This window comes from Pseudorasbora parva, chromosome 14 (assembly GCF_024679245.1).
Source record: "Pseudorasbora parva isolate DD20220531a chromosome 14, ASM2467924v1, whole genome shotgun sequence".
NCBI classification, from domain to species: domain Eukaryota; kingdom Metazoa; phylum Chordata; class Actinopteri; order Cypriniformes; family Gobionidae; genus Pseudorasbora; species Pseudorasbora parva.
Window position 1 is genome coordinate 7272914 of NC_090185.1, and position 19359 is coordinate 7292272.

The 19359-nt window shown below is 36.7% G+C and overlaps 1 protein-coding gene across 2 annotated transcripts; it reads right to left on the reverse strand.

The window, feature by feature from the left end:
- Nucleotides 1-251: 251 nt before the first annotated feature.
- Nucleotides 252-15389, reverse strand: LOC137039402 (uncharacterized). Of its 2 annotated transcripts, XM_067414721.1 has the most exons (6): nt 14825-15389; nt 13885-14220; nt 4892-5041; nt 3931-4227; nt 1315-1623; nt 252-1043 (listed from the first exon to the last, which is right to left on the reverse strand). In XM_067414721.1, exons 1-6 carry the CDS (start codon nt 14892-14894, stop codon nt 982-984), a joined length of 1224 nt encoding a protein of 407 aa, XP_067270822.1. In that variant the 5' UTR covers nt 14895-15389; the 3' UTR covers nt 252-981. The 2 variants fall into 2 exon arrangements, with proteins under 2 accessions (XP_067270822.1, XP_067270821.1); XM_067414720.1 differs by lacking the exon at nt 14825-15389 and having other exon boundaries at nt 259-1043; nt 13885-14464.
- Nucleotides 15390-19359: the final 3970 nt, after the last annotated feature.

A 19359-nucleotide genomic window follows, 5' to 3' on the forward strand; every position in this document is an offset into this window, starting at 1 on the left:
GCACTAAATAAAGACCAATATTGTTTCGGACACCAGTGGCTGTCCGCTCAAATAATGCTTTATTTGAGGATATAGGGCCGGGGGGCGATTCCGGATTCAGCCAATGGCCGCATCTTCTTCTTCTTCAGTTTTTGGGCGCTTTAACATCCCATGTGCTTATCGCCACCTTTTGCTGCAGTCATGGCTTATTTATCATCAACTTATTCCTTCTTTTTTCGTTCTTAATTCACATGTAGAGAATTAAATATTACTGGACTAATTTTTCCCCACAAACAGAATGGAATTTGGTCAGTGTCATTTATTTCACACCATACATCATATTTTAATTTATTCGAAGCAGCTTTATTACTCCTTAAAGTGTGACATTGAAGAACTAAAACAGTGTCTTGATCTTTTTAATTTTCCAATCTGTGAGGATGAGCATAAACCTAGACAAAAGCCCTCAATTATTTTTCTGTGGGTCCTTTTTATTGTTTTATTCAGTGATGGCAGGAAGTGAACGCTGTGTGTCCGACTCAAAAGAGCAAATACAAAAGATTTTACAACTTCACATTCATCTGATCAGAGACACAGATGGGCAGATTTACTTCAGATAATACAAAATACAGATGATACAATAAAAGTGCAATTATGTGTCATAAAAAACAAGGCACAGATTATAACATGAGCAAAAACTGTAAAGCTAAATAATACTGAAGTAATATATAAATATAATAAACATGTGAACATGACAGATCATCAGATATTCTGGCTAATAATTGCATGAACAATAAGTGGTTAGTCCAGTGTGTATTATATAATGATTATGAAATGTGAGATTTTGATCTACACGAGAGGATCAAATAAAGATGAGAGTTAGTCTACAGATCAGTAAATGAAATGTTTGTGTTTTATAGAGTTGTTAAACTGCACAGTTCAACAGCGCGCACACACACACACACACACACACACACACACAGCGAGAGCTTGTTTATATCACAGTCAGGACACGTAAAAGTGCGTCAAAGGCGTCCCATCCGGGTTATTTCCGTTATCTTCAGGATCTGAAAGAAAACACATGAGACAGATCATATTAAAGAAAAGATTATCTTTTGAATATATAGTGAGGAGTTGATTTCAAAATGTGCATTTCATTTCAATTTAATATTAACACAATCATTTACAGTTACACACACACACAGTGCCAGAGTCCGCTCTAACAGACATCAGGAAGTGTGATCTGATCATCATATAAACTCAGTGTTTAATCTCAATGACTGACAGTGTTGATCTAAAATAAGATCATTATTATTCTGAAATATCTGATTTACTCACTAAGGACATTGACCCTGAATGATTTCATTGATTTTCGAGTTTTGGTGTTGTACAGGTGATAAACGCCAGCGTCTGTGGGTCTGATCTTTTTGATGGTCAGTGATCCGGTCGGATCCAGCTTCAGTCTGTCTCTGAATCTCCCACCAGCTGCGGATGGAAAGATTTTCGGGATCCCTCCTTTGATTTGAGCTATAGGGGAGTCTTCACGTCCAAACACAAACTTCCACTGCATCTGATCATCTGTGTGTATTCCAGTAACCTTTATATTGAGAGAATCTCCCTCCTTCACAACGTCTGTCTCTGTCTCATCTGTACAAAGAAACAGAAACACAACAGAAATCTGTTAGATATGAAAAAAAACTGATCTGACTGGGATAAACGGTTGTCTTTCAAACTCCCTCTGCATGCGATAGGATAGCGCTACACCAACCAGAGCAACGAAGGTGAAGCAGAGCTCGTTGATAGATTAAATATTCGCCGTATCCGGTCGGCTAAACTCCGAACACATCTTCCCTTTTTAAGAATGACTTCAGTGCCGTTCTTTGTTCTTTTCTCAGAGAAAAGCTTAACTCCAAGTCTTCCAGAGTCGCGGTCAAAGCTGATTCGAAAGACCGCCGTTCGCCAGTTTCTGTGTTTACTAGAAGCACGCAAACGCAACTCGGCCGTCGCCATTATGGGCGCCCCGCCCACCGACTCTATACATGATGTGATTGGTCCAACCAGAGTTTGGCGTTTACAGCTCAGAAGGGTATTGAGAGTTGCTAGACGACACTCGCGGCAGATTAGATTTGCTGCCGCTAGGGTGCATCTAGATTTCAAGGCTAGCATATTCATATATCTATACGGAAAATTCAGGGGGCATGAAATTTCTGTGAAAACGATCAAAACTGCGGCTGACTGCCGGGAAAGAGTTCATCAATACTCTGATGATTTTTTAGTGATTTGAAATTAAACATACAGCATAATATCTTGCATTGTTTCAATGCTTGTGGTAAATACTACACATAAACTATAACTGAATCAATTAGAGGAAGTGATATAAATGAACAAAAACAAGTCATTACTAAGATAATATCTGATCACATGATTCATCTGCTGTCATTTCAAACTCACAGTCCTTCATTTAAATGATTCACACAGTGTTGAGCGAACATTAAAGGGGGGGTGAAACACTCAGTTTCAGTCAATCTCATGTCAATCTTGAGTACCTATAGAGTAGTATTGCATCCTTTATATCTCCGAAAAGTCTTTAGTTTTATTATATTTATAAAAGAAATATAGGCTGTACAGAGTCTTTCCGGAAAAAAAAGAGCGCCTGGAGGCGTATCGTGTGGGCGGAGCTAAAGAATGACGAGCGCGCACAAAGCGTGGATGTCCTCAAGCGTGGAGAAGAAAACACTACCCTAATAAACCATGGCTATAAATCAGATTCAGCTAATACAGATATGATCCAGAATCAGATCCGGAGGCTGAAATAAATTTGCTCTCTCGCTCTGGTCGACTCGCGCGCACCCTTCCGGGAGAAGAGCCCGTGCCAAGTCCTGCACGGGTCCGATTTTGTAAATCCGCACCCCCCCATACCCGCGGTGCGTTAAACCGCATCCGACCCGTTTTCCGACACAGAGCACTAATTAAAATGCGCACCCGACCAGACCCGTTTAAAACAGAACCGACACCCAACCCGCACCCGAAATAAAATCAGTTTAGCATATAACATTACATAGGCCTACACATTTATTGCCAGATCATACAAAAGTAGATATAGCACCACGCCACGTCTTTATAATTCGAACATATTATTTTCAATGAGTGTACACACACCGGCGGCGGCATTCTGTGCCTGTCCGCGGCGACTCAGGAAGTTGTTCAAAATTCTGCCACGCCACAGAGCGCCAATGTACTGATTTCACCCTGTGCTACAAGATACACACACTGTCCAGCTATTCTGTCAGTGGATTCAAAACCGAGCGCGCGCGTGGCGTGTATAATGTGCGCGTCCGGCGCTGAGCTTCCCCTCCGGTGGGCGACCCCCTTGAAGCCTTGTGTGATTTTTTGAAAGTCAGAACATCCTGGGAGGGCGCACGGCGGCGCGAGCACAAATAACCTGATATTATTTTTAAATTACTTGATTAACCAAATACAGGCAAGAAATATTTGTGTAGATGTGTTCCTAAAAATATGCATGAAAGTTTTAGGTTCGCACGTGACTGTTTTAAACCCGTCTTAGACCCGTGTTTCCCCCTTATCCGACCCGCACCCGTATCCGAAACAGCTGGATGTTTTTCACCCGTTTCCACAAAATTTGCGTGTCGACCCGTCGGGTATCCCCGGGTACCCGAACCCGTGCAGGACTCTGTCCCGTACAAAGAAAGTCCGCCCTGTTGACGTCAAGCCGCGCCATACTCGAAAAAAACTTTGCGAAACTTGTAAGAAACCTGAAGGAGTATTTTTGACACAGAAATACTCCATCAAACGTCCAACATTAGTTTTTGAAAATGTTTAGGATGGGAATCCAAGTCTTTAACAGTGTAAAAAGCTCAGTATGCATGATACAGCATTTCACCCCCCCCCCCCCCCCCCTTAAATCATTATTACACAAAGATTTGAGTTACTAACCAAAGACAAAAACAGTGAATGTCTTCAATAGCTGATGTCCCCGTCTGAGGATCTGCAGTTCATAATCTCCAGACATGTTTGGGCTGGTGTCTTTGGTGATCAGACATCCAGAATCTTTCTCCAGCTGCAGTCTGTCTTTGAATCTCTCATCATGTACAGTGATCTCTCCATTCACTCCTCTTCTTTCAGCTATAAGAGCGCCTCTAAACTTCCACTGCATGCCGTCGTCTTCACGTATTTCAGTACGGTAAGGGTCTAGAGCGACATATTCTCCCTCAGTCACCCACACCACATGTACTTCACATCACAGCAGCAAACAGAGACAGAGAAACAGAGAACAGACATTAGCTGGAGAAAAACACCAATGAAAGCACTGAAAACGAATGAAAAACACATTAACTGATATACTTTGTGAATATGCATGTTTTGTGTTGTACTCGTCATTTGTTGCTTCTTTTTAAATAAAATCTGCTAAATGTGTAAATGTTGGGTAGTCCGAGAAGGATTTTTAATTTATATTTCTGTTTTCTTTTTCTGATTTTAATCAAAGGATTTGCATGATATGGTTCTGTTTATTATTTTGACATTTAGGACACTGAAGCTACTGCTCTGCATTTCTTATCAGTTAAAATAAATCTATAACTTTTCTATTAAGACTTTGAAAAATGAAAACATATTTAGATTACATTTTAAGTATGTTTTCATTTCTTTAGTATGAAAAGCATCATAAATCAGCTAAATGGAGGTATTGCACAGGCTTCTGTTGGTAAAGCTAGTTATAAATACTGTGACCTAACCCAAACCTGTGCATTGCATTGCTACACACACGATAAAATAAGTGTTTAATGTCATAACAATTTTAAGTCTTCATTATAAAACAAAAACAACATATTTTTTATATTTTTAATCTGTACTATAGCATATAGGATTTTCCTCTTGCTTTATCTGTTGTAATACTTACACTTTTGTCTATTTACTTCATAGATCTGGCAGCGACAGTAAATCACAGCTCCAGCTAAAGCTCCAAACACCAGAAGAGCAACACACATTCCTACTACAGCTCCAGCAGACAGACCTGAGCCTGAACCTGAACCTGAACCTGAATCTGAATCTGAAACAGATAAAGACAGTCATTAGTGTGAGTGAATCTGACAGTCTGATCTATATCAATATGAATCTGAATCTGAATCAGATAAAGACAGTCATTAGTGTGAGTGAATCTGACAGTCTGATCTATATCAATATGAATCTGAATCTGAATCAGATAAAGACAGTCATTAGTGTGAGTGAATCTGACAGTCTGATCTATATCAATATGAATCTGAATCTGAATCAGATAAAGACAGTCATTAGTGTGAGTGAATCTGACAGTCTGATCTATATCAATCTGAATCTGAATCAGATAAAGACAGTCATTAGTGTGTGAATCTGACAGTCTGATCTATATCAATCTGAATCTGAATCAGATAAAGACAGTCATTAGTGTGTGAATCTGACAGTCTGATCTATATCAATATGAATCTGAATCAGATAAAGACAGTCATTAGTGTGAGTGAATCTGACAGTCTGATCTATATCAATATGAATCTGAATCAGATAAAGACAGTCATTAGTGTGAGTGAATCTGACAGTCTGATCTATATCAATATGAATCTGAAACAGATAAAGACAGTCATTAGTGTGAGTGAATCTGACAGTCTGATCTATATCAATATGAATCTGAATCAGATAAAGACAGTCATTAGTGTGAGTGAATCTGACAGTCTGATCTATATCAATCTGAATCTGAATCAGATAAAGACAGTCATTAGTGTGTGAATCTGACAGTCTGATCTATATCAATATGAATCTGAATCTGAATCAGATAAAGACAGTCATTAGTGTGAGTGAATCTGACAGTCTGATCTATATCAATATGAATCTGAATCAGATAAAGACAGTCATTAGTGTGAGTGAATCTGACAGTCTGATCTATATCAATATGAATCCGAATCAGATAAAGACAGTCATTAGTGTGAGTGAATCTGACAGTCTGATCTATATCAATATGAATCTGAAACAGATAAAGACAGTCATTAGTGTGAGTGAATCTGACAGTCTGATCTATATCAATATGAATCTGAAACAGATAAAGACAGTCATTAGTGTGAGTGAATCTGACAGTCTGATCTATATCAATATGAATCTGAATCAGATAAAGACAGTCATTAGTGTGAGTGAATCTGACAGTCTGATCTATATCAATATGAATCTGAAACAGATAAAGACAGTCATTAGTGTGAGTGAATCTGACAGTCTGATCTATATCAATATGAATCTGAATCAGATAAAGACAGTCATTAGTGTGAGTGAATCTGACAGTCTGATCTATATCAATATGAATCTGAAACAGATAAAGACAGTCATTAGTGTGAGTGAATCTGACAGTCTGATCTATATCAATATGAATCTGAATCAGATAAAGACAGTCATTAGTGTGTGAATCTGACAGTCTGATCTATATCAATCTGAATCTGAATCAGATAAAGACAGTCATTAGTGTGTGAATCTGACAGTCTGATCTATATCAATATGAATCTGAATCTGAATCAGATAAAGACAGTCATTAGTGTGAGTGAATCTGACAGTCTGATCTATATCAATATGAATCTGAATCAGATAAAGACAGTCATTAGTGTGTGAATCTGACAGTCTGATCTATATCAATATGAATCTGAATCTGAATCAGATAAAGACAGTCATTAGTGTGAGTGAATCTGACAGTCTGATCTATATCAATATGAATCTGAATCAGATAAAGACAGTCATTAGTGTGAGTGAATCTGACAGTCTGATCTATATCAATATGAATCTGAATCAGATAAAGACAGTCATTAGTGTGTGAATCTGACAGTCTGATCTATATCAATCTGAATCTGAATCAGATAAAGACAGTCATTAGTGTGTGAATCTGACAGTCTGATCTATATCAATATGAATCTGAATCTGAATCAGATAAAGACAGTCATTAGTGTGAGTGAATCTGACAGTCTGATCTATATCAATATGAATCTGAATCAGATAAAGACAGTCATTAGTGTGTGAATCTGACAGTCTGATCTATATCAATATGAATCTGAATCTGAATCAGATAAAGACAGTCATTAGTGTGAGTGAATCTGACAGTCTGATCTATATCAATATGAATCTGAATCAGATAAAGACAGTCATTAGTGTGAGTGAATCTGACAGTCTGATCTATATCAATATGAATCCGAATCAGATAAAGACAGTCATTAGTGTGAGTGAATCTGACAGTCTGATCTATATCAATATGAATCTGAAACAGATAAAGACAGTCATTAGTGTGAGTGAATCTGACAGTCTGATCTATATCAATATGAATCTGAAACAGATAAAGACAGTCATTAGTGTGAGTGAATCTGACAGTCTGATCTATATCAATATGAATCTGAATCAGATAAAGACAGTCATTAGTGTGAGTGAATCTGACAGTCTGATCTATATCAATATGAATCTGAAACAGATAAAGACAGTCATTAGTGTGAGTGAATCTGACAGTCTGATCTATATCAATATGAATCTGAATCAGATAAAGACAGTCATTAGTGTGAGTGAATCTGACAGTCTGATCTATATCAATATGAATCTGAAACAGATAAAGACAGTCATTAGTGTGAGTGAATCTGACAGTCTGATCTATATCAATATGAATCTGAATCAGATAAAGACAGTCATTAGTGTGTGAATCTGACAGTCTGATCTATATCAATCTGAATCTGAATCAGATAAAGACAGTCATTAGTGTGTGAATCTGACAGTCTGATCTATATCAATATGAATCTGAATCTGAATCAGATAAAGACAGTCATTAGTGTGAGTGAATCTGACAGTCTGATCTATATCAATATGAATCTGAATCAGATAAAGACAGTCATTAGTGTGTGAATCTGACAGTCTGATCTATATCAATATGAATCTGAATCAGATAAAGACAGTCATTAGTGTGAGTGAATCTGACAGTCTGATCTATATCAATATGAATCTGAATCAGATAAAGACAGTCATTAGTGTGAGTGAATCTGACAGTCTGATCTATATCAATATGAATCTGAATCAGATAAAGACAGTCATTAGTGTGAGTGAATCTGACAGTCTGATCTATATCAATATGAATCTGAAACAGATAAAGACAGTCATTAGTGTGAGTGAATCTGACAGTCTGATCTATATCAATATGAATCTGAATCAGATAAAGACAGTCATTAGTGTGAGTGAATCTGACAGTCTGATCTATATCAATATGAATCTGAAACAGATAAAGACAGTCATTAGTGTGAGTGAATCTGACAGTCTGATCTATATCAATATGAATCTGAATCAGATAAAGACAGTCATTAGTGTGAGTGAATCTGACAGTCTGATCTATATCAATCTGAATCTGAATCAGATAAAGACAGTCATTAGTGTGTGAATCTGACAGTCTGATCTATATCAATATGAATCTGAATCTGAATCAGATAAAGACAGTCATTAGTGTGAGTGAATCTGACAGTCTGATCTATATCAATATGAATCTGAATCTGAATCAGATAAAGACAGTCATTAGTGTGAGTGAATCTGACAGTCTGATCTATATCAATCTGAATCTGAATCAGATAAAGACAGTCATTAGTGTGTGAATCTGACAGTCTGATCTATATCAATCTGAATCTGAATCAGATAAAGACAGTCATTAGTGTGTGAATCTGACAGTCTGATCTATATCAATATGAATCTGAATCTGAATCAGATAAAGACAGTCATTAGTGTGAGTGAATCTGACAGTCTGATCTATATCAATATGAATCTGAATCAGATAAAGACAGTCATTAGTGTGAGTGAATCTGACAGTCTGATCTATATCAATCTGAATCTGAATCAGATAAAGACAGTCATTAGTGTGTGAATCTGACAGTCTGATCTATATCAATATGAATCTGAATCAGATAAAGACAGTCATTAGTGTGAGTGAATCTGACAGTCTGATCTATATCAATATGAATCTGAATCTGAATCAGATAAAGACAGTCATTAGTGTGAGTGAATCTGACAGACTGATCTATATCAATATGAATCTGAATCAGATAAAGACAGTCATTAGTGTGAGTGAATCTGACAGTCTGATCTATATCAATATGAATCTGAATCAGACAAAGACAGTCATTAGTGTGTGAATCTGACAGTCTGATCTATATCAATATGAATCTGAATCTGAATCAGATAAAGACAGTCATTAGTGTGAGTGAATCTGACAGTCTGATCTATATCAATATGAATCTGAATCAGATAAAGACAGTCATTAGTGTGAGTGAATCTGACAGTCTGATCTATATCAATCTGAATCTGAATCAGATAAAGACAGTCATTAGTGTGTGAATCTGACAGTCTGATCTATATCAATATGAATCTGAATCTGAATCAGATAAAGACAGTCATTAGTGTGAGTGAATCTGACAGTCTGATCTATATCAATATGAATCTGAATCAGATAAAGACAGTCATTAGTGTGTGAATCTGACAGTCTGATCTATATCAATATGAATCTGAATCTGAATCAGATAAAGACAGTCATTAGTGTGAGTGAATCTGACAGTCTGATCTATATCAATATGAATCTGAATCAGATAAAGACAGTCATTAGTGTGAGTGAATCTGACAGTCTGATCTATATCAATATGAATCTGAATCAGATAAAGACAGTCATTAGTGTGTGAATCTGACAGTCTGATCTATATCAATCTGAATCTGAATCAGATAAAGACAGTCATTAGTGTGTGAATCTGACAGTCTGATCTATATCAATATGAATCTGAATCTGAATCAGATAAAGACAGTCATTAGTGTGAGTGAATCTGACAGTCTGATCTATATCAATATGAATCTGAATCAGATAAAGACAGTCATTAGTGTGTGAATCTGACAGTCTGATCTATATCAATATGAATCTGAATCTGAATCAGATAAAGACAGTCATTAGTGTGAGTGAATCTGACAGTCTGATCTATATCAATATGAATCTGAATCAGATAAAGACAGTCATTAGTGTGAGTGAATCTGACAGTCTGATCTATATCAATATGAATCCGAATCAGATAAAGACAGTCATTAGTGTGAGTGAATCTGACAGTCTGATCTATATCAATATGAATCTGAAACAGATAAAGACAGTCATTAGTGTGAGTGAATCTGACAGTCTGATCTATATCAATATGAATCTGAAACAGATAAAGACAGTCATTAGTGTGAGTGAATCTGACAGTCTGATCTATATCAATATGAATCTGAATCAGATAAAGACAGTCATTAGTGTGAGTGAATCTGACAGTCTGATCTATATCAATATGAATCTGAAACAGATAAAGACAGTCATTAGTGTGAGTGAATCTGACAGTCTGATCTATATCAATATGAATCTGAATCAGATAAAGACAGTCATTAGTGTGAGTGAATCTGACAGTCTGATCTATATCAATATGAATCTGAAACAGATAAAGACAGTCATTAGTGTGAGTGAATCTGACAGTCTGATCTATATCAATATGAATCTGAATCAGATAAAGACAGTCATTAGTGTGTGAATCTGACAGTCTGATCTATATCAATCTGAATCTGAATCAGATAAAGACAGTCATTAGTGTGTGAATCTGACAGTCTGATCTATATCAATATGAATCTGAATCTGAATCAGATAAAGACAGTCATTAGTGTGAGTGAATCTGACAGTCTGATCTATATCAATATGAATCTGAATCAGATAAAGACAGTCATTAGTGTGTGAATCTGACAGTCTGATCTATATCAATATGAATCTGAATCTGAATCAGATAAAGACAGTCATTAGTGTGAGTGAATCTGACAGTCTGATCTATATCAATATGAATCTGAATCAGATAAAGACAGTCATTAGTGTGAGTGAATCTGACAGTCTGATCTATATCAATATGAATCTGAATCAGATAAAGACAGTCATTAGTGTGAGTGAATCTGACAGTCTGATCTATATCAATATGAATCTGAAACAGATAAAGACAGTCATTAGTGTGAGTGAATCTGACAGTCTGATCTATATCAATATGATTCTGAATCAGATAAAGACAGTCATTAGTGTGAGTGAATCTGACAGTCTGATCTATATCAATATGAATCTGAAACAGATAAAGACAGTCATTAGTGTGAGTGAATCTGACAGTCTGATCTATATCAATATGAATCTGAATCAGATAAAGACAGTCATTAGTGTGAGTGAATCTGACAGTCTGATCTATATCAATCTGAATCTGAATCAGATAAAGACAGTCATTAGTGTGTGAATCTGACAGTCTGATCTATATCAATATGAATCTGAATCTGAATCAGATAAAGACAGTCATTAGTGTGAGTGAATCTGACAGTCTGATCTATATCAATATGAATCTGAATCTGAATCAGATAAAGACAGTCATTAGTGTGAGTGAATCTGACAGTCTGATCTATATCAATCTGAATCTGAATCAGATAAAGACAGTCATTAGTGTGTGAATCTGACAGTCTGATCTATATCAATCTGAATCTGAATCAGATAAAGACAGTCATTAGTGTGTGAATCTGACAGTCTGATCTATATCAATATGAATCTGAATCTGAATCAGATAAAGACAGTCATTAGTGTGAGTGAATCTGACAGTCTGATCTATATCAATATGAATCTGAATCAGATAAAGACAGTCATTAGTGTGAGTGAATCTGACAGTCTGATCTATATCAATCTGAATCTGAATCAGATAAAGACAGTCATTAGTGTGTGAATCTGACAGTCTGATCTATATGAATCTGAATCTGAATCAGATAAAGACAGTCAATAGTGTGTGAATCTGACAGTCTGATCTATATCAATATGAATCTGAATCTGAATCAGATAAAGACAGTCATTAGTGTGAGTGAATCTGACAGTCTGATCTATATCAATATGAATCTGAATCAGATAAAGACAGTCATTAGTGTGAGTGAATCTGACAGTCTGATCTATATCAATATGAATCTGAAACAGATAAAGACAGTCAATAAAAATAAACAATAAACAATTTCAATAAAAATTAACAAAATGTTCGAAAGCATCTAACAAAATGTTCGAAAGTATGTTAATAATAAAGTGTTTATTGGTTAGGGGCAGGTGAACACACGTGCTGAATTAGAGATGGTAAAAATGAGTGGGCCCAATATCATTGGTCTTAAAAAGTGGGTGGGTGTTTTCCCACATTGATGGTTCTTGGTTATGACGCCATGCAAGTGAGGTTGTGTTCACACGATGTCTTGTTTGAAGCCAATACAGAAGTAACTTAAACTGCAATTCCTCAACTGGCCACTAGGGACAGGCTCCAGAAGGGAGCAGAATCTCATTGAGCCCCATGTTAAAATGCCCAACTTTACAGCAGAAAAAAACATGTTTACAGCCTAGTACAAATTGTGGTTTTGGTCTTTACGGATAATTTTAACATTCATGATGACTGTGAGGGGAGTGATTTTTGTTATAACTCATCCGTTTACATTTGATAAAGTCTTAAAGTTCTGCATAATTAAGGGCGTGGCCACTTTGAGTGACAGGTGGATAGCCGTTTATCCGCTGTCTGTTAGTAATCACGTCACCTCAGCTCCGCCCACGTACCGCCTCTTTGGCCATTTTCTGTTATTCGGGAGTAACGCTCTGCCAGGATGGCAACGGCCAGCTTGTCTCTACTTTTCGCCTCAGAACGCCTCATAGATCCTATGGGTGACGTCACGGACTATACTTCCATATTTTTTTTACAATGGAGTAAACAATGTTTTCAAAAAAGTTGTGAGCACTTTTTTAAAGCGGGTCTTTTCAAGTTTAAAAAAGTTCAGCTTTTCCGATAAAAACGCCCTACGTCAAGGGCCTTTTTGACAGCTGACCAATGACAAGCGAGTATGGGGACCTGACACGTTTCCATAACAAGAAAAATGGAGACAGTGCCGGTAGATCGACTAAACAGCAGTAGCAGGTCTTAAAACTGACTTTTGTTAAAGGTGCACTATGTAGTGTTTTTGCAGTAAAATATCCAAAAACCACCAGGCCAATGTTATATATTTTGTTCAGTTGAGTTCTTACAATAACCCACATTTCCCAAATATTTGTAAATGTAATATTTTTAAATGTTTTTACCAAGGAACCGGGGAGTATGAGGGAGTAGCCTGTCAGTTACGATGCATGATTTTTTCTCCCAAACCAGTTCAGCAGAAATCCCGCCCTGAAACCGATTCATTGGCTGAGGTTACAGTGACGGTAGGTTTAGTGATCAGGGTTGAGTGTAGGCAATCGTTATTGTGATTGACATGGCCAATGAAATGTTTAAAATCAGCTCCAGGGCAGGACTTCTGCAGAACTGGTTCAAAAATAAAAATAATAATTCACAAAATTGCGTAATATCTGCGTTACCCTCAGTTTCTGGGTTTATTCTGCAGTAACGCTTTAATCTTAGCAGAGTGAATGTCACAGCAGCTACTGAGCGAACGCACAGAGTAACGTCATAACATAATTTTAAACACACTTAAATGTATCTAATATGATAAATAGAGCTGCGATACCTCATGACCGGAAAAGAGGAAATGGCGCCGGCGACTGTGTCCCGTCATAATAAAAGTCCTGTTGCTTGCGAGCCGTGCGTTTGCTCAACAATCACCTCAGCGGCTAATCACATCCATCAACATGATTTCTGTCCTATCCCGATTCATTTCCACCGACTGTGAGGTGAAGACCACATGTCCCAAGATGCTGCGCTCAAACCTGGCGTCATCACACTACGCTTTTGTTTTGTTTTGGAATAGGCACCTTCTAGCGGACGGAAAAGTTACATAGTGCAGCTCTAAGTCAAATATGCCGCAAACCGCTAAATATACTTATTACACTGATGGACTCACCTCTGACAGTCACCCTGAATGACTTGTGTATGGTGTGTTTGCTGTTGCTGATGTCAACTTCATAAAGTCCAGAGTGTTTGGTTGTGATGTTCATGATGGTCAGAGATCCCGTCAAATAGTCCATCTGTAGTCTGTCTCTGAATCTCCCATCAGGACCGACAGATAAAGATAATAATCCAACCGTTCTATTAATTTCAGCTATAGGAGAGTTTTGATATCCAAACCTCCACCGTATCACATCATATTTCAGGATTTCATTAACGGCAGTTTTTAAAGTGACTGAATCTCCCTCCATCACTGACACTGGATCAGTCTTCACTGGATCAGCTGGCACAACTGGAGAAGAAACACAATTAATAAGAGCTGCACTGCAACTATTCAGATCTTCACTGGTCCAAAACCAACATGTCAAGTCTGCAAAGAGATTTTCTGGAGGAGGCAGCAACATCTAGAGGAGAATGTGTTCGTAAAATCTATTTGACGTGCATCCACATCTAGGCTACTTAATCTAACAGATACTTTTACCCAACGTAAAATAATAAGGAAAGCAAAGTGAATCATCTTATAGGGGCAATAACATAAAAATTTGGGTCGGATCATCGGATTTGGACTAAAATTCAGAACATTTATGATTTATGGTTATCGAGAAAAAAAAAATGTATTCAGCCTAAATTCAACATAATCAACCGAGTTTTGATCCAGTCTCAAGAAAACAGGCATCATAAACTTAACAAATGTGATCTATATCAAGGACTGGAATATAAAACTAGTCGTGATTATGCAACAATAACAACAAAAAGAAACCTTATTCTGTCTTCTATATTTTGATGAATGTTGTCACATTACATTTTTTTTCCAAACAGCGGAACGAAACACAATGAGCATTTCCGGTTTTTAGGAAGTGAAACCATACTTTTTAAGACAGTAACATAAAACATACCTTCGATGAAAAACGATACTAGAAAGAACAACAACAAGTTCTTCATATTGCTGCAGATTTCAACATTCATCGTTATCCGTGTGTATTATTGTAATAATCTGCTCCGTTTTGTTTCTGAGTGTGTCAGAGTATCGCCGAACCGACTAACGGGAGAAAAACTCATTAAACGCCGACTGCAGATCAACAGAGAGTCTTAACACTGACACGATCCAGACTACTGGAGGATTTTCTGATTATAATCTATACACGAGTCTGAATCGTTTAATACAGTGAAAGTAAAACAGCGCAGGGACTCGAAGGCTGAATCCGACATCGCCCCTAACCCTCATTCCCTAATCCCTACTTTAGTCCACTAATGCAGTTCACTTGAGTGAATGAACACGAGTGTGTGAAGTCAGACACGGGTGTGTGTTTATTAGCTGTACACTCGTAATGGCGGTGCAATGTGGGATTGAACGAGTGCACTCAATAAAGACCACTATTGTTTCGGACACCAGTGGCTGTCTGCTCAAATAATGCCCTGATGTTGGCACTGTTACAATGATGAGCCCCTATCAGAACTACTCTGTTAGGCCTATATTCTATACTTTTATGAATTCTTTTGAGAAACCGTGAGAAAAAGTTGAATAATGACTGATAGTCAAAGTTCAGAAATTACTATTTTTTTATATTATTATTAATAATAATATTATTAATATTATCATTATTTTAACTATGCTTTTTTTTGGAGTTTTTTTAAGTTTTTTTTTGTCAAACCATGTTTAATGATTAAAAATGGCATTATTTTATTTGAAAAAGTTAATAATCTAATTGTATTGACCAAATATTTAGTTTGTATATTTTTGGATTATATCAGGTAACAGTTTAAGCTGTCGTTTGCTCATGTTAATGTACCGCCTATGGGGCATGTTGTCACATTTCACTTCCATTCTTTTGAGGTAAATCAAGACAAAAATATGCACTGTATTGCTTGGGTAGGTTTAGGGTAGCGGGGCGTATATATGACACGCTCTTGGGTAGGTTTAGGGTGGTGGGGTGGGGGGTTCGTATGTATAATACGCCATAAAATGCGTATCATATGCACGCGAAAAACAGCGTGCCATAGACATGCCAAAATGAGTTTTGCCGTATACATTCCACACTCGTACTATTTATACGCATTTTTGTGAGAATACCCTGATTAATGAAACAAAACCACATAATTATACTAGACGTCAAAAATTAATGTGGGGAAGAATAAATACTCTTAACCCCGGTGGAATTACTTTCCTGCCATTATTTATTAATATTTTCCTTAATAATAGTTTTAACTTCACCATTACTTAAGGAACATTAAAATCTACACGTCCCTTTTTAAAGCATTTTTCTGGTAATTCATCAGCAGATTCATTCTAATCTATTCCTATATGTGCCGGCACCCAGCAGAATCCATCTTCTTCTCTTTGTATATGTCATAATAATATTCATATTTCCCACATGAAATCCTCCAGAAGAATGATGAGTTAGTGATGTTAACAGAAGCAGTCAGATCATGACACATCTCTGTCTGGTTTTACTTCATCTGTCCATGTTAAACCTATTATGATAACAACCATTTCAACAGCTTATACTGATGATTATCCTTTAGTTAAAGATATTTTAAAATCTGGAATATATCCCAACTCCTGTAAGCTCTGTTTTGGGGTCTTCAGATCCATCTGTATAAATGTACACACTTGCATTACATTGTTCCTGCATTTAAGCTTACCCATTTCCTCCCATTCCCTTATTTCTCCAAATCACAGACCCTTTCCTCATTTTCCTCAATTACTTAATCTTCTTCTTCCTCCTCCTCTTCTTCTTCTTCTTCTGATGTTTTATGACCAGTTTATTGTGCATATATTCCTCCAGTGAGTAAGGAGAGCAGAGCACAATCTAACGCTTTTGGTAAATCCACTTAGAGTTTATTTTTTCCCACATTAAGTTTTGTTTCATTAATACAGTGTGTACTTTTTTCTTGATTTATCCGGAAAGAATGGAAGTGAAGTGACAACATGCCCCATAGGTGGAGTTTACTGTAACATTATCAATTATTATCTCATATAATAATGAGAAAAAAAAAATATATATATTAAAATATTTTGTCAATAAAATACAATTATTAACTTTTTCAAATAAAAGAATGGCATTTTTTAATCATTAAAAATACAAACATATACAGTTCAAACCATAATAACTAATAACTTCTGAACATTGACTCTCAGTTTTTATTCACCCCTTGCTTGTGGTTTTTCAATAGAATTCATAATAGTGTAATATAAAATAATATCATATTTCTAATAGGGTCTCATTGTAATTCAGTGTAATTCAGTTTGTAATTCAGTGATTTAACCCCGGCTCGTGTCTTCTGCTGTCAGATCAGCATTAAAGGACCATCTCATCTGTTAGATGGAAGATTACTGTAATATCAGATTTGTCTTATTTTAAATAAGCACAAAAACAGAGGTGACATTTTTACTTAAGAAATGTACTCTTGCTATAGTTAAATAAATGTTCAGTGATTTCTTCCCAAAAAGTTTTTTTTAATTTTGGTGCATTTTCTTTCTCTTAATAATGCTGATATGGTGACTAGCTACCTGGCATGTGTGTAAAGTGTTAAACGGTGTGTGTTACAACTAACCCTGCGTTAGATTGTGCTCTCCTTCATCAGATGACCACCTTCCCCTTCTCTTAGTTTGGGACACTAGTCGAGGTCTTTAACCTGAGGTGTGTGTGAAAACAACACTCCACACAGGAAGCTGCCCAATCATTCAGAATTAATGTAAAGATGGTCAGCTGATTTATCTAAAAGATTGGTGAGATTTCTAACTTGTAGACCCTCTTCTGTTAGCCTAGAAATCTAGACGCACCCTAGCGGCAGCAAATCTAATCTGCCCGCGAGTGTCGTCTAGCAACTCTCAATACCCTTCTGAGCTGTAATCGCCAAACTCTTGCCGGGCCAATCACATCGTGTATAGAGTCGGTGGGCGGGGCCATAATGACGTCGGCCGAGTTGCGTTTGCGTGCTTCTAGTAAACACAGAAACTGGCGAACGGCAGCGGTCTTTCGAATCAGCTTTGACCGCGACTCTGGAAGACTTGGAGTTAAGCTTTTCTCTGAGAAAAGAACAAAGAACGGCACTGAAGTCATTCTTAAAAAGGGAAGATGTGTTCAGAGTTTAGCTGACCGGATACGGTGAATGTTTAATCAGTCAGCGAGCTCCCCTTCACCTTCGTTGCTCTGGTTGGTTGTAGCGCTATCCTATCGCGTGCAGAGGGAGTTTGAAAGACAACCGTTTATCCGCCCCTCGGATTGAGCCGTCAATGGTGAGTTTCCAGACCAAACATCTTGATGTGGGTCTGGCTTGTCAGGCTACTCTTCTGTATTATCCGCACAAGGAAGATATGGTTGTAAGTAAATTTTATTATCAAAAGATAAACAAGAATAACTAACACAACTACTAAATGGATACAATGGATGATAAAGGAATAAAGTGCATAAAATGCATAAATTCATAAAGGCAAATGATTGAAAGGTCAGGCGAAGACGGCTCGGATTGCATTTTCAATTCCACTTTGACTTTTTCTACATTCATTGCAGGACATTTAATGAAAATGCAATCGCAAGGATCTGTAACTGTGAGTGTAAATGGAATAAAGAAAAATAACATTTAAATTATCATTTTGCTGTAGTTTTTTACATTTACGCATTTAGCAGACACTTTTATCCAAAGCGACTTACAACTCAGGAGTACAGGAAGCGATCCGTCAAGAAGAGGCAAAGAAAACGCAAAACGTGCCCTAAATACCAAGATTTGTACACTACTCAGAGTAGCAAAAAACAGAAAAGGGAAGAGGAAAAGAGAATGTATCTTCCGTCTAGTAATTCATAGACAAAGCAGTACAGCAAACACAGAGTATTTCAGAAACACTTACTTGCGATTCGAGCTCCTTCACTGACCGACGCGCTTCTCCTGTTAAACACATCTAATCATTTCTGAATTACATTTTCATTTTGCAACTTATAAAGCGTTAAAATATATATTTAAATGATCTGTGAGAACTAGTGCAGGAAATAGCAAATGTAAATTATATTATTCAATTTGAATTATCATTTTGCACCAAATGTTTCACACATGATATGGAAAATGTCAATTTAAATTTGCTACACAAGCTTCCACAAATTATACACGTGGAAAAAGTTATAAAAAAATTAAAAAAAGAAGTGTAATAATGGGAGTAATACTGTTCAACATCTTCGTAATAATATCTAATATTTCATAGGAATATTGATATAGCATTGCATTCCCTATTGTTGTGTCTCTATAGACTGAAGTCCTGGTGTCTCTGCAGTGGACATGATGACATCAGAGTCCAGTTCTACAACAGAAACCCCATAACACTTTACTGAGATGTTGATTTATGACAAACATTAGTCTGATTTAAATGACAATTACAATATATTTCTATAAGAGTGCTAAATGTGACCACTAAATTAATGTCAGTCATTTTTAAACT